This window comes from Leptinotarsa decemlineata, unplaced genomic scaffold (assembly GCF_025532065.1).
Source record: "Leptinotarsa decemlineata unplaced genomic scaffold, Ldec_3_MD MMD2_tig00026328_RagTag_RagTag, whole genome shotgun sequence".
Lineage (NCBI taxonomy): Eukaryota > Metazoa > Arthropoda > Insecta > Coleoptera > Chrysomelidae > Leptinotarsa > Leptinotarsa decemlineata.
In genome coordinates this window covers 20352821-20368538 of record NW_027412688.1, presented here as the reverse complement: position 1 = coordinate 20368538, position 15718 = coordinate 20352821, and the positions used below count along the sequence as shown (strand labels likewise).

General features: G+C 32.9%; 1 protein-coding gene across 1 annotated transcript; it reads right to left on the bottom strand.

Moving 5' to 3' along the window:
- Positions 1 to 8940: 8940 nt before the first annotated feature.
- Positions 8941 to 9854, bottom strand: LOC111518165 (translation initiation factor eIF2 assembly protein). The gene has a single exon (XM_023174526.2). The coding sequence runs from the start codon at positions 9755 to 9757 to the stop codon at positions 8957 to 8959; it is 801 nt and encodes a 266-aa protein (XP_023030294.2). The 5' UTR covers positions 9758 to 9854; the 3' UTR covers positions 8941 to 8956.
- Between the last annotated feature and the right edge of the window lie 5864 nt (positions 9855 to 15718).

Genomic DNA, 15718 nt, shown 5'->3' with positions numbered 1-15718 from the left:
GAACATTTGTTTGAAAGTACAATGTTCGAATATATAAACAGAGTGCGAAAATGACTCGTCATATTTGTCAACAATGCTTCAAATTCAATGTGAATCGCTACTTTCGCATAGGCACCGCTCTGAGAGCGCCTCAAGGATTTTCCTGTAGTGCTTGTGATTTGTCCTTAAAGAAAAAGTTGACCTACTTGTGGCTAGATACATCATCAATATGCCGCATATTCCTTTCGATTTAATTGAAATTCAGAATGTTTCCGTTTTGATTGAAAGTCCCTTATTACACAAAAGAGTTTTGATTATGATTTTGAGTTTTCTGGATGACATATAAATTTTTGGCATTCAAGGAATTTTATTTGAAGGATTGTTGTTTTATTTTCGTGAGGTTATGTGTATCAGTGAAGTGCAGCAGAGATCCAAACCATGTCTGAAGACTATTGAGAGAGATATATATGTACTAGAAAATGAATATTTGAAATAAAATCTCGAAATATTCATCTCTCGCAATTCATTTTTGTTTTGATCTCTTGTATCTGTTCATTGTAGCGGTAAGTTTATTTGATTTACATATTAGAGTTTTATTATTATATTATCGTTATAGATAGATAGATTATCTTTATTAGTTCTTTGGTACAAATACCCTTACGGGTGTAGAACATGTCAATGTATAAAGGAGTATGATAAAAATTACAGAAAAAAATAAACATAAAAATAAAAGAATATAAAATGAAAATATATATATATATATATATATATATATATATATATATATATATATATATATATATATATATATATATATATATATATATATATATAAATAAACACATTGCATTACAAGACATTTCAGACAAACATATAGTATAATAATAACATTGTAAAAGTATACAAAACAGTCAGACAAAGAATATAAACAGGCAGACAATTCAAAGTCTATCAGCGAAATATTCTTCTACCGAATAATAAGCCTTTGATAAAAGCATAATTTTTAGTTCATTTTTCTAACAGGCAAGTTTTTGATGGAATCAGGTATTTTGTTATAAATATTAATCACAGAAAAAGGAACATTTTTCTGTACAAAAGAAAAACGTGTCATTAAGTTGAGAAGACTGTTTTTATTGAGGGAATTGTGAGAGTGATTCCTATCAAAAATTTCAAATAATGACATGTTTTCTTCAACAAAAATAACACATTCATACACATACATACTTGTAAGAGTAAGACTTCTCTTTTCAATAAATATTTCCCTGCAACTCTCTGTTCTAGGTAGATTGAAAATTTTTCTCAAACATTGTTTTTGTAGAATGAATATTCGATGAGTGTCCACAGACATTCCCCAAAGGATGATACCATATCTAATGCGACTTTCAACGTATCCATAGTATGCCAGTAGTGCTGCATTTTGAGAAATATTTTGTGATATGACTTTCAAAACAAAACAGTATCTTGATAAAGTTGTTGCAATATTATTTATATGACTCTTCCAGTTCAATTTTGAGTCAATTGTTAAGCCCAGAAAAGACAATTGAGGAGAAGATTCCAATGTTGTTGATCCATTACTGAGATTACAAACACTACTAGTACCATTTCGTGTAAACGTTATGGCATGCGTTTTATTGGTATTCAATTTCAGATTATGGGCTGAAAAGTAGTCTTCTAGCAGGTTCAGGGATGAAAAGATATTGGTTTTTTCAGAAGAAGCATCATCTGAACTAAAAATCACAGAGCAATCATCAGCATATTGCACCATAAATTCATTCACAGCGTCTGATACGTTATTAGTATATAATATATAGAGTAAAGGACCCAAGATTGACCCTTGGGGTACCCCTCTGATTATTGTCTCTTTGATTTATGTTATTTATTTGCCGTTTATTTGATCCCTTTGAATCACGCACTGCCTTCTATTTTCCAGATATGATTTTATTAATTTGAGAGGCAAACCTCGTATACCATAATTTGACAACTTGACACCCAATATTTCATACTCAACACTATCAAAGGCAGGTCCAAATTAACAGCTGTTGTAATTTTATTTTTGTTGATGGAATTTATTATGTTACATAAAGCCTGATAGGTTGCTCTAATGGTTGATTTCTTTTTCCTGAAACCATTTTGGGTATCAGACAGAAGATTATTACCTTCCAGAAAGGTTATTAACTTCATGTATATACATTTTTCAAAAACTTTACTGATATTGGGAAGAAGTGCAATAGGTCTGTAGTTGTTGAGCTCACTTTTTTCGCCTTTTTTATATATAGCTCTCACATATGATATTTTTAAATTATCTGGAAAAATACCCGTTGAAAAACATAGATTCATTATATGTGATAAAGGCTCACGAATCTCATGTGCTATATGTTTCAGTAATTTAACAGGGATTCCATCTTCGCCTACTGATTCAGTGTTCTTAAGGTTTTTGATAATGTCAAATATTTCTTTATATGAAATTTCATTATATTGAAATGGTTTATTTTTAGGAGAGATCATTTTTTAGGGAAGATTTTGATTTTCTACTCCTCCATCTTGATACAAAAAAATATGGAAATATTCCAAAGAAAGGGAAGAAGCAATCATTTTCAAAAATTAACTATATACATAGATGTGTAGATCATGCAAAGAAGTAATTTTCGGACACAAACTGGAAGAAAAAGCCTTCTCAAAACAGCTACTTTCATATAAACATTGAATTACATGAAAAAAAAAACTTTTGAAACAAATACTTTTATATGAACAAACACTTTTCTCTATTCCGTTTTTATTCCATATTATACTATTATTATGAGCAGTTTATCCAACTAAATTTTTCAATTGATTATTCATAAGATGAATTTGTCTCATATCTTTTTTTTTAGTTTTATTATGCATGTTTGTGATCTGTAACCACTGTATAAGAAGGGTCAGAATGAAAAAATTGGAAACCGTGGGAGTCACTTAAATTAGGAAAAAGTTGTCATTTTAGAGCTTGCCTTCATTTCTTATTACTGGTTTTTATATATAACCTTTCACAGTCTGGAAAATAAGCAAAGTTAAATCAATAGGGAATTTTCTGTAAAGTTATAAAGGGCAAACCGATTTAGCTTTGTTTGTTTTTAATTAACACGCTTTCATTAGCTTCACCTGTATGTATGTTTGTTTGTAACTCTCAAGCTTGGGATCTGTATTCGACAGAATTATCGGCATTATTGCTTGATCTATTCGCGGGCAGATGGCGCTGTACGTAACCACATTAATATAATTCGAACTCATTTTACATGTATTTCTTCATTTGAAAAAAGTATTTTTTTTTATTAACGCGCGCCTGCTACCTTATTTGTAACCCTCCTTTGCGCGCCTGCTGCCTTCCTTGGGCCTGGTAGCTGATTTTCAGGCTCCGGAATCGGAAAATATCGATGGTCATTTTTCTAAACAATATGGGCTGATTGATCCCAAAGTTTAGATAAAATAAATATAGTTTACAAAGACTATAAATCACGCTTTTGAAGAACACTGAACTATAAAGTTCAAAATATTTTTTTAAATAAGCTTAAAACAATAACGAAGAAAAATACTAGTATTATTGTAAAAAAAGCGTGGGTGTTTTGTGCCATATTTTTTCTATATCAAGCGCCCGTCGCTTTTTTCACAATAATACTAGTATTTTTCGTTCGTTATTGTTTCAAACTTATTTTAAAAAAAGTATTTTCAACACTTTAGTTCAATGTTCTTTGAAAGCGTGTTTTTTAGTTTTTTCAAACTATATTTATTTTTCTCAGATTGTGGAAGGTTATATATCTAAAAAAATAACAGTAATTAGAGAATTGAGTCCTACGCAAAGAATATTACTATCATATTACTAGATAGGTATCTGTATCTGTAGAGTAGGGAGGGTGAGTGTAAGCCCACGCACTTAGGCCACATGTGACCCATTATACATCCTCCCGAGGAGTTGTCTTCCTAGGTCATCGTCCATCCTGTCCTTTCAAGGAAGGTGGACAGGTCGCTGGGAGACATCTCCTTTATATCGGCAGGTGAAGGCCAAGACTCGCCGAACACACACTCTCTTATTGACGATAACTCCGGACAGTCGCACAGGACATGCCTGACAGTATCATCTTCCTGTTCACACATCCTGCATAGAGGTGTGTCCACTAACCCCATATTATGTAGGTGTTTCCTTAGCTGACAGTGGCCAGTCAGAAATCCTACTGTAAGGCGTAGATTTTTCCTGGTCATCGCCAGATATTTCTTCGGCGCCAGCTTCCCAGGGTCGCCCAAGGTGATCCTGGCAAGATTACATCCTTTGATTTCATCCCATCTCTTTAAGGATTGAGCATGGATGTAACATTTGACTAGTTCCGCAATTGTCGAAGTCATCAGGCCGTGGGTGTCACTGGGTCCTAAAATTCTTAGTCCAGCCGCTTCCTTGGCTAAAGAGTCGGCAATGCGATTACCTTTACTCCTGTCGTGCCCTTTAACCCACCTCAGGATAATGTTATTATCTACCGAGGCTTTGGCTAAATCTTGGTGGCACTCTAGTGCTAGCCCTGAAGTAACACGCTGTCTGTTCAAGGCTAATAGTGCTTGTCTGCTATCAGTGCAGATTGTTATGTTTTTGCCAGAAATTCTTTTCTTGGTTATTTCTTTTGTGGCGATTGAGATACCAGCCAGTTCTGTTTGGACCACGCTGGTATTTCTTCCCATTTCCCACTTAATCCTTAGGCTTAGTGATCTGGAGTACACTCCAGATCCTGAGCCTTCTATGGTTTTTGAGCCGTCTGTATAAATCCGTATTGCATTTGTAGCATCTGACTCTGTGTTCTACTTAATTTGTATTTTGTAGGGTTTATTAAACACAAACCTGGGTTCAATTGCATCACTTGTTGCCTGCAGCAGAGGTTGCGCAGTAAGCGCGTCCCGCCATAGGCCCAGCCTCAATTGACCCATTCAATACTAGATAGGTATTATCTATAAAAAAATAATAATAATATGCTTTATTATCATAAGACATACTCTTGTAGACAAAGCTTGTGTAGTACATACTTTAAAAAAATGCAATACATACCAACTGAAATTAAAATAAAAATGTAAATAGTGCATTGGTACAAACTATGTTAAAATGGAGGATATAAAAGATATGTATATATAAAAGAGTAAAAGTCAAGTTTATAAAAGAGTAGACATAAAAAGTAACAACTTAAGAGCTCCTTAATATAAGTAAAGATAAAAAATATGCATAAATCAGTATGTTTAATCGCTGATAAATTCAACATTGTGAAAGTGAATTATTTAAATTATCCATAGATGTATCTAAAACCACTAGTTTTATCAACAAATATGTTCTCAAAAATTCTTAATTGCCTTCAATTCCTCGCTAAGTTTGACATTACCCTACTTTTAGTTGTGTAAGTGTAGTTTAATTGAAATGCTAAATTTTTTATGTTGAAATGTTATTCACATGTGAAAAAAATGCGTTGTCACATTTAAAATCCGATAATAATAAACTTATTGAATTTTCTTACTATACTGTACTGTTTTTCAAGGGTTCAAATCAGTTGGATAATAGAAACAACTTCTTCCTATGATTGGTAACAAAGAAGGCCTGGGCTGTTTTGGAATTTATTTCCGATGCATTTGCTCCATAACTTGGTGATTATTAACAATTACAATTCTAAACATTTGTTAGCATCAGGGTAATTATATCGGGCATGATTACAGTTTACATCGTTTCATTAATAATAATTCCAGCAGTTGAAAAATTTGAATATTTGAAGAAGCACATATAAATGTTGTAGAGTAATGGATACTTACTTTCAAAAATAACCATCAAATACAGTGACTTCAATAAACGTGTGGCTTTATCAAATTTGTTTTTTAAAAGGAACACCCTATACATTTTTACTCAATTGATTTCCATCAGAAGAGTTATTCTCAAAAATATAAGGTTTTCATTCATAACAGGTGGTTCAGGATTTATCAAATTGGGTTCATCCAACACTCAATATATCTTTTAAATCGAAAAGAAAATATTTTTTTAGAAGAGATTGGTTTGTGAGAAAAAAGTTTTTCGACTTTCTACTTCTCCTTGGCTATAATAAAAATGTGGGAATTTCCAAAGAAAGGAATTAACTCCAATAGACTCTCCAATAAACACAAAGATCATACCGAAGTTGATTTCAGATAAAAACTGGAAGAAAAAAGTCCATTTGATTCGATTACTTTCAAATTTATGAACAGTGAATTACAGAAAAAACAATTTTTTTTATTCAGTTTTTACTCCGAACATTAGTTATGGAATCAAAACAGATATTCACAGGAACGAAACACAAAATAGTATATTGAAGAAGATTGAATTAAAATGTCACTTACAAATCATCCCAGCACCTTTTTGGATAAAGTGAGAGAAGAAACATTCATTTCTTACGTTAGATTACAACTTTATATTAACATAAGAAGCAATTTTGTTTTTGTCACAACAATGATAGTACCTACAAACATTCACACAGTTACATCAATCCCAATCATAAAATCAAAAATGAATGTTTTGCCTTTAAAGTTAGGTATTCAAAAAGATGGTGATGAATTGAAGACAAGTGTAGAGGTACACCTAGGGAGGGAATGATATTTTTCCATGTAAGTATAATTTTTACCTCAATACTCTTTCATATATCAAGTTGTGTATCATTCCTGTGAATAATGTTATGAACATAATAGGAAAAAGTGATTTTCACATAATTCAATGTGTTTGATATATTTGAAAGTAGTTATTTTGAATGTGCTGTTTCTTCCAGTTATTGTATCTGAAACCAACTTCTCTGCATGATTTACATATCTTTGTGCAGAGTTTATTAGAGTTAATTAATTTCATTCGAAGTTCCCAAAATTATTATTATAAAGATGGAGAAGTAGCTTTGTGGTGAAAACTACAGAATATGTAACTTATCGGACTAGTCAAAAAAGATCTATGTATATAAAATAGCATGATTAAAATATAGCCAATACAATATTTAGGGTTATATATAAAAAAATAGGGATGGACAAAATGGAATATAAAGTGGGAATATGGTACGATTGCAACAATGGGACACTACTCAGTGTTATAAATATATAAAAAAGAATATAATATGAATGTACAATTATGACAATTAGACAACAAATTCACTTGAGGTTTGTACATCTATAATTTTAAAATATATTCAGGAATCCAGAAACTCTTCTACGCTATAGAAAGCTTTATCACCGAGATATGTTGATATTCTAGTCATAACTGCTGACTTGCTACCGCTCATATCTATTAAATTTTTCATCTTATTGAAACATTTTACACCAACATATTTTGGGGAATTTTGATCAATCTAAAGCCTGGAAAAGGGCAGATGAATATTTTCCTTATTCCTTGTATCATGTGCATGTATCTGGTCATTCTTCAGAAATGTTTTTTCATTGTCCTTGAAAAATATCAGGTTCAATATGTAGAGGCAGGGTAGCGTTAGTATTTTAGAATTTCGAAATAATGGCTTACAAGATTCTGAAGGCTGAGTTTTATTCATAGCTCTGATGATTTTTTTTCTCCTACTCAATCAAATGGAATGAAAAAATTGTTCAACCAAATATCCTCACAATAGTGTATTTTCAATTCCTATCAATAACTTTTTCGAGTGGCACTTTTTTCATACATCAGTATTCAAAACTAGGAATGACTTTTTTCAATTAAAACACCCACACATCATTGATACACGCTGTATTCATAGCAGAAAATTCTTTTTCAGTTATATCATAACACACATATGAAAAGAAAATACTTTTTTTGACATATTGGTTATTCACACCTTCCACAATCTGAAAAAATATGAAAATTGTAATGGAGAACTTTATACAGTTGTAGAGAAGGCAAACTTTTAGTTTACCCCAATTGGGTACTGTGTAACTTTAAAGTATTTTTCACAAAAAAAAAGTTCTAATTATCAGTAACATGTATTTAAGAATTTCACCTATCAAAAAAAAGCTAAGAAGTTATATAGATATTTATCTCATCATTTCAGAGGCTAAAATCTGACTGTCTTGGATTTAAATACATACATACTACCAATTTCATTTCCAAAGGGCAGGAAATGTATAAAGGTAAATTGAATACAATATAAGACATCAATAAATATAAAACACATTCAATTCATCTATAAATTCTTTGAGGAATACATGAACTCAAGAAAAGTCACGTTAATGTCACACACCGAACATACTGAGTTGAATTGTTACACATTAATGTTATTGGTGCTGTATTCAGTAATTTTTAACTTAAAAGACTACTAGACTTTCCAAGAATATATTAGTTGCATGTATTATGAATTAGAGACGAGAGCTGTGATATTTAGACATTAGAAATGTTGCAAGACTCCAAATGCAACCTGCTCAGCCGCAAAAAAAAGGAATCCCATCCCTTCCGTTTCTACTTTGTAGATTTGAAATAAATCAGAGTTCCATGCAAACCTACCATCAATTTGCAGACATGAACCAAAGATTTCATTATTCTTCAGAATCAAACACCCCATGATTAAAAAAAAAGTAAACAAAACTTATTACCCAGTGGTGATGCAGACATTTTTGATAATGATAATGATCTAAGGCAGTGAAGGACTTAGTCTAGCAGCGATGCCACAATATAACATCACTATGACCAACATGAAGAGTGCAAAGCGAGAGGGTATTGCGGTAGCTGATTCTTTGATTTGATGATGTTGAAATATGTAAGACAGTTGTTGGTAAAGACCTGATTGTGGAAGGTCCCTCGTGTAAAATTCCTAGGCAAGACACCCAGTATTTAAGTACTCTGGTGTTTCCCTGAAAGGCTACCCCTGAGAAACCACTACCACTCAAAATTTGTAACAATATGACAATAAGATATGAGTTGAATTTGGTTCTGGGACATTGTTCGCTATATGAAATATGTAGTCTTTTATGAAAAACATGTTATTTCTTTCACATTTTATTTATCTTTTTCTATGATTCCAATGTCAGATTCTAAATATCGGAAAACTGGTGCCACATCCTCTGGAACTTCTTTACTTATCAATGGCTGTATTTCTTTCCAAGTAAATGCATACAAATTTGTTTTTGAATTCAGTGGTCCAAAATCAACAATTATTGGGGCATCTGGATATTGAAAAACCACGTCAAAAATGAAACTTTTACGAAAAAACTTCAATTTGATATTAACATTATAAAAGTTTGATAAACCTTCTATTATCTGAGGTCCATCGTCCTTGAAGTGCGCATAGTAAGCAGGCCAATCTCTTGGTGTTATGCCCCTTAGTATATTGTTCACTACAATACATCGGAATTCGGAAGCAGGATGTATACTAATCCACTGTCTCAATGCTATGCAGAAAGGGGCATTTTTGGCATTGGCAAAGTCTTTTTGTATCACAATAGAGTTGGTGAAGTATAGCATAACATCATCCAGATCTAAAGCCTTCAAAATGTTTCCAAAACTGAACATCCTAGCGTCCAGTGGTGCATGCCAGTTATTTTTTACAAAAACTGCTTTATTGAGAGTATTCAGGGCATTATTGAATTGTTCTAAGAAGCCAGATAAATCTTTCTCAATATCAGCTTCACCTTCGGAATTCTCTGTTTCGTCCTCAGAATGGTCACTAATTTCATTACACTGAATCTTCTTTAGTAATTGATCAGGTAAATCAACTATTATAGTTTTCAAGGAAACATGTTTGAAAGTCTCATACCAATTTTTAATTGAAAAGTCTTGATAGTCCTGAAGTTCTAGCATAACGAAATCGAAAAAAACTCGCTACTCAAAGATAAACTATAACACCTGTTTTCGAAAGACTCAAAACTTAACCACAAATGCCACAGACAGAAACCTCAACAACATTCGACTTTTCTCTCTCTTTCTATCTATCTTCACTGACCGTTACTTCCCATTCGAGCGTATTTGGCCAGTTTCCTTCTGTCAATACTTGACAGAAGCATCGTCGGGGAGCGCAGCCGATGTAGGATGTGCCGCACTCATTAAAAGTCCGCATTGCCGAGTATCTACCTACAAGAGAAACACACAGCAAGAAGAAACCAGCAAATCGGGAATAGCAGAGCATGTTTGGACTCATCAACGTAACATTAAGTTTACGAAGACGATATCTATGGGATCGACAGAGAACTCAGTCCTCGAATATGAAAGATAAACAAGGCTGTGAAAGCTGCAGTGAAAGACAGAGGACAAAAGCGATCGATGTCAAAGTTTGGGTTTGCAATTGACCGCCTTGCGGTGCCTCGTTTATCCTTGATATTCTAAAATTGAGTTCTTTATGGATCCCATAGAATCATAAATGCGTTGTGTTTGGGCTCTAATTTCTAACTTGTTACCTTGCAGTGAAAGACAGAGAATACATCTCATAGAGGGTCGATGTCGAAGCTTTGCAATTGATCGCCTAGGGGACCCTTTGTTAATTTTTTTTTTGATTTTTACTACACTTTATTATCTGGTCCTCTGACTAAAACCCTTTCAAAGAACGGGAAATTATTTCATTTACCAAAGCTATCATATTTTCCTTCCATAGGTATGTCTGTAAATAACATCCTTTTCAGGACGGTGTTGCAAATGATTTAGATATTCGAGGGATTATTGTTGCTACAGTATGGAGGGTAGAGATATATTTACTCTCCATATGCCAAAAGCAAAGATTTCCACAGTGTTGCTACATTTTTAGACGATTGTCAGAAACAGTAGCAGAATTTTTATCCGAAAAATCTGTGAGGGATTCTGCTCCGGTGAAAAAATGTGCAGAGTAAGGAGTTCCAAATCTGACGTATGTGATGACATAGGATATATCGAGTTGCATGAGAAATGTGGTTAGATATTTGAAATTCGGGGTAGTTTTTTCCATCAATCTACTTCCCACAATTCTCTCCAGTGCGGGTTGTTGAGTGGGTTTTTTTTTTAAATATTTCTCGGGTTGACAGAAATTGATTCCAATATATGAATTCGATTTATTTATTTTTTTCAATAGAGAAGAAAGAAAGAGAATCAGGTCCAAATGAAAGATACCACAATATACCAGTGGAGCAAAAGACAAAATTGTACATAATGTAATACCTAGCAAAAGCTGTGTATGCTATTATATATTCTAGCTTGGGAAATAGATAGATTACTTTTAATTCAGAAATTAAACGACGATGCTATGCCTCATACAATGTAGCATCTCGACCAGCCGCAAAGATGTTTATATAAACCCATCTGGGTGTTCTTAGGCCAGACGCACTGTCATGGAAAATACTTATTTATCGGAATTCAATCAAACCGGCAGACAAACATATTGGTCGAAACCTTGAAATCTATAGATTGCAAGTTAAATGAAATATGGGTTTTTCGTTGAACCAGTGGTACGGGCAGATTTTGGAGCAGTGTTCGGGGAGTCTTTGCCTGAGGCAGCGGTGTCAGAGTCATGCGGAATATTCTCTGGAAGTAAGTCTTCCTGGACTTTAGCAGGGTTCGCGAACTTGGGACCTGCAAGGGTTCTCTCGACGGTCGGTCAAGAGCGGTATTTTTTATTGGGAGATAGTTTTCCTGGATTGAATTTTTAAAAACTCTAAATATTAGAAAACAGGCGGTTGGCGAAATTTTGGATAGTCTTTTATTCCGACGTAGGAATAAAGAAGTGTGTAAGGTTGGAGCAGAAATCGAGCAGTATCACTCATACAGTGTAAAACCCTTTATCGTGAAAATAAAAAAATAGTGCTTATGTTTTGTCCTTAAAAAAATGTTTCATTTAAATACTGACAAACAACAAAGGTTTAGAGGAGAGGTGCATCATTTTGTTGAAATATCAAATTCAAGTGTCATTATCAATCTCAACAACTTTAAAAAGTATTAATTAATTTTATGGCCATTATCAACACTAGACTTCCAATGATTTCTAAAATTGGTTATGTGCTGTGCATTCTTCAAAACGAGTTTTAGTATATCGCTTAGCGACCGATATACTTTTTTTAAATCCTACAGCTTATTTTATAAATCCTGACTTTTCTTTTTCCAACATCTTGTGCTTTGAAAGCTACTTTTATGTTCAACATTTTCAAAATGTGATCTAATCCAAATGTGTATCTTGATTCAAAAGGAAGAACAATAAACTTGAAAAGTCAAAGATTCTCCCTGAATCCACGTTTCCTAATCTACTACATCCCTTATAACATCACCAAGCTATCCAAAAATGGTAACTCTTCATTGTCTTCAATTTCATATGTGAACTTATTATTCGGGAATAATCGAAGCAAAGTCCTTTATCTTAGATTTTTATGGGTCAAAAATAACAAATATATATCGGACCGAAGTCCGTGGAAAGTAATTCAACTCCTCGTTCGCTTTCAATTCAAATCTACTCATGAACAGATTAGTTATAAGGAGGAACAGTGCTCACCCTTCATGGAGGGGAGGGGTAGCAGAATGGGGCGTAAAAAGTGGAGTAAACTTGAGAAATCACCTTACAGAAAACTTCTCCATGTGATGAGTTTCCAAAGTAGGTAGTCTTCAGTCCAAAAATGAATAGTTTTTGGAGAAACAGAGAAACAGCTGGCAAAATTTTAATTCGTAATGAAAATTCATCGGAGCCGTGAGTAGGTAGATCCTGAACTCGTAAAGAGAATATAATGGTGACTCATGAAGAATTTTTCAAATAGGAAAATGTGATATATTCAAACTGTCTTCAATTTTTCGTTCACCCATTTCGTCTCCTGATTTCAAACTAGCTAACTCTTTTTGAACATTCTTTTTCGCACTTCTTTCGTGAAAGTTGGGAAATATTTGTTCATTTGAAATACTTATATTCTAGATAGATGTATATTGAACAAATATAATTAAAAAGACGACTAGTTTTGCTTGGAAAGAATGAGGAGTTCAAAAAAATAATTTTAACTTAAAAGAGTACGTAGTGTCGCACCATTTTTCCCTTTAGAACATTCCGGTGCAAATTCCGCAGGAGCGCTCCAGGCAAATCAAAAAAATATGTTGTACAGCAGAAGATGTATTTTAATGTCTAGAAGTAGATCTTTTCGTTTCACAAAAATTATTTAGTTTGAAAGGCTTATATTTTTAGGATTAATTAATTGTTGGGGAAGAAAGTTTTTATTATGATTTTTTTTCCCATTATGGACCTAATAGTAACTTACTTGAATATTAGAATGTTATCGCCCTCTATAATGGGAAAACATAGTATAAATCAACAATGATGCCCTCTCTGTATAAATTTATAACATAGAAGTTTTCAGACAAATCATCATTAGTGAATTTTCATAATCATGGTTGTTAAATGACTGCATTATCTGAAGGAAGGCGTTTTCTAAAGTGCATGTTGAAATTAAGCATTTTTTCAAGTAAATAATATCAATCAAGTTTATCATGCGATAAAAATGAAACAGTTCAGTAATTACAGTTTTTGTAAAGGAAACAACCCTCTGGAAATTATATTTCACTGCACACGAAATTGATTACTGAAATTAGTTTGTTTGCAGTTGGTTGTATCGCAATATCTCAAACACAGAACTGACAACAAAAAAAAGAAGTTCACTTTCATTATTTACTTTTCATGCACTGTTTCATGCACTGTAGTAATGAATATTACTGGAGTTTTATCCCAACACCAAACCGTCATTTTAACATCTCGACACGTGTTTCGATTCCTCTTGAAGATTATCACTTGGTGATCTAAACACGTGTCGAGATGTTAAAATAACGGTGTTGGTGGTGTTGGGATGAAACTCCAAATATTATCAATAGGTATATCTGGAGTTAAAATTCAACTGGTTCACGTAGGATAGTTTTTTGAAGCTATGCAAACATCTGAACACCAGGAACTTATGAATTTTTATTATTGAAGGCATAAAAATGAGAACATCAAATTGATTTCATCAATTCAATCAAACTACCTCAATGTAGTACCTACCAGTTAGCTGTTGGAACATGTCCAATGAAAATATTTCGATTATATTTATATGATATGTAGGTACATTTGGAGAAATTGGAAATTACAAAAAACTCCTCACAACTCGTTTCTGGCATTGTTTGTAAGAAGTTAATAGCCTTCGGAATATGCATTATTACGTATTAAAAAAACACTTCAATGTGAGAATTCCACTTGGAAGTTTACGAAACCATGACACGTGTTTCGCTACTAGACGATAGCATCCTCGGGCCTGGAAATCCCACATTGAAGTATGTTTTTGGAATATGTTATATGGATTTTCATCAATTATCGGTCAGTTCAACCTAATTTTTGCATGCATTGTTTCCAAACTGTGGAATAAGTGAAAAATCGATGGAGAAAAAGATGAGCGACACGAATAAAGCTTTTTCTCAATGCAAAAGTTATAGTGAAAAATAAACAAACATTCCTGATTCCTGATACGGTGACGTTCACTAAGCCTGAACAAACAGTTAAAATGCCTGTCTATGTATCATACTACGTTCAATTTTTATTCATGCTACCGTTGAAAATGAACCTGATGTCCATCAGGAGATATCATTGCTCTGATATCAGACCTTATAGTCATATGTACTGCTTCCTTAGCGATAGGTTGGCAACACTAGCGATTCTCCTGGTTTAAATTTCAAAATATCTATATATAAATAACGAAATCATTAGTAGGACATTGTGGAAAAATTAATAACAACCAAAGTGATAAGAAAAATTTTACGATAATCAACAGAACTTAATAATTGTAAAAATAATAATGCAATAGAAATATCTTGGGAATAAACTCATAAATCCACTTTTGAAGGGGTAGATATACACTACACTGAAGCATAAATTAATTCGAACCCTATAGATAAAAACTGTGTAGTTTTACTCATTTCAATTTAGCCAATGGAAATATACGTACTATTAATTTTGACAGAACACAAAGTATAAATTGCTTAAGAATAAAATATACCGACGTACAGAAAAATCGAATCAATACGAAGTTGTTTCTGAGATGAAAAAGTTCAGACGCGAAATAATTTGAAAATGAGGAGAAATCATTTTGTGACGCTTGTGTTCTATATAACTTTAAACGAGAAATGCAAAGAATAATTGTTACGGAGAAATCGGCCATTAATACATATTTTGGCATATACTCTTTCAAATAATATTGAAAAGACTTTATCGTTTTCACGTAGGTACTTCAATATTCCAAACACAATTCTGACGTTAAAAATCTCCCCTCTCAATTTTTGAATGGGATGAAATATCATATGCGATACCAACTTTCTTCTCAAATGGAAATGGTATTCTATAATACCTTGTTTGACAGGTGTTTCGATTCTCTGTCCAACACTGCTTCACGTGATTACCTGAGGTTTTGCCATCGGAAAAATCAAGGCTGTTTTGCGAATAACTTTTCGATTCATCAATGATTTATTACTACCTTATATCTAATTGACTGATTTACACTTTCTAATTTTATTTCATATATGCAAATTTTCTGATTTCCAAATCCAAAAGCTAAATAGAAATTAAAACCGAGAAGAATAAAAGTGTTGTGAAACATATGATACTTCAATTTATACATTCCTCACTAAAGAAACACACAGTATAATTTTTATACCCATCTACCTTTCCATATTTTCATTTTATCGGCCGGTCTCTGTTTAATAATGATGAAAGAGATAATAGAAATATTCCTACTACATTTTATCTAATCATCATGCCGCAACTATTATGGCATGTTATAACAAATATCCTCTCCCACAAACGTCGCT

What these genes read in the sequence shown, in the direction of transcription:
- LOC111518165 (XM_023174526.2), bottom strand. Translation starts at nt 9,757, where the DNA reads ATGCTAGAACTTCAGGACTATCAAGACTTTTCAATTAAAAATTGGTAT.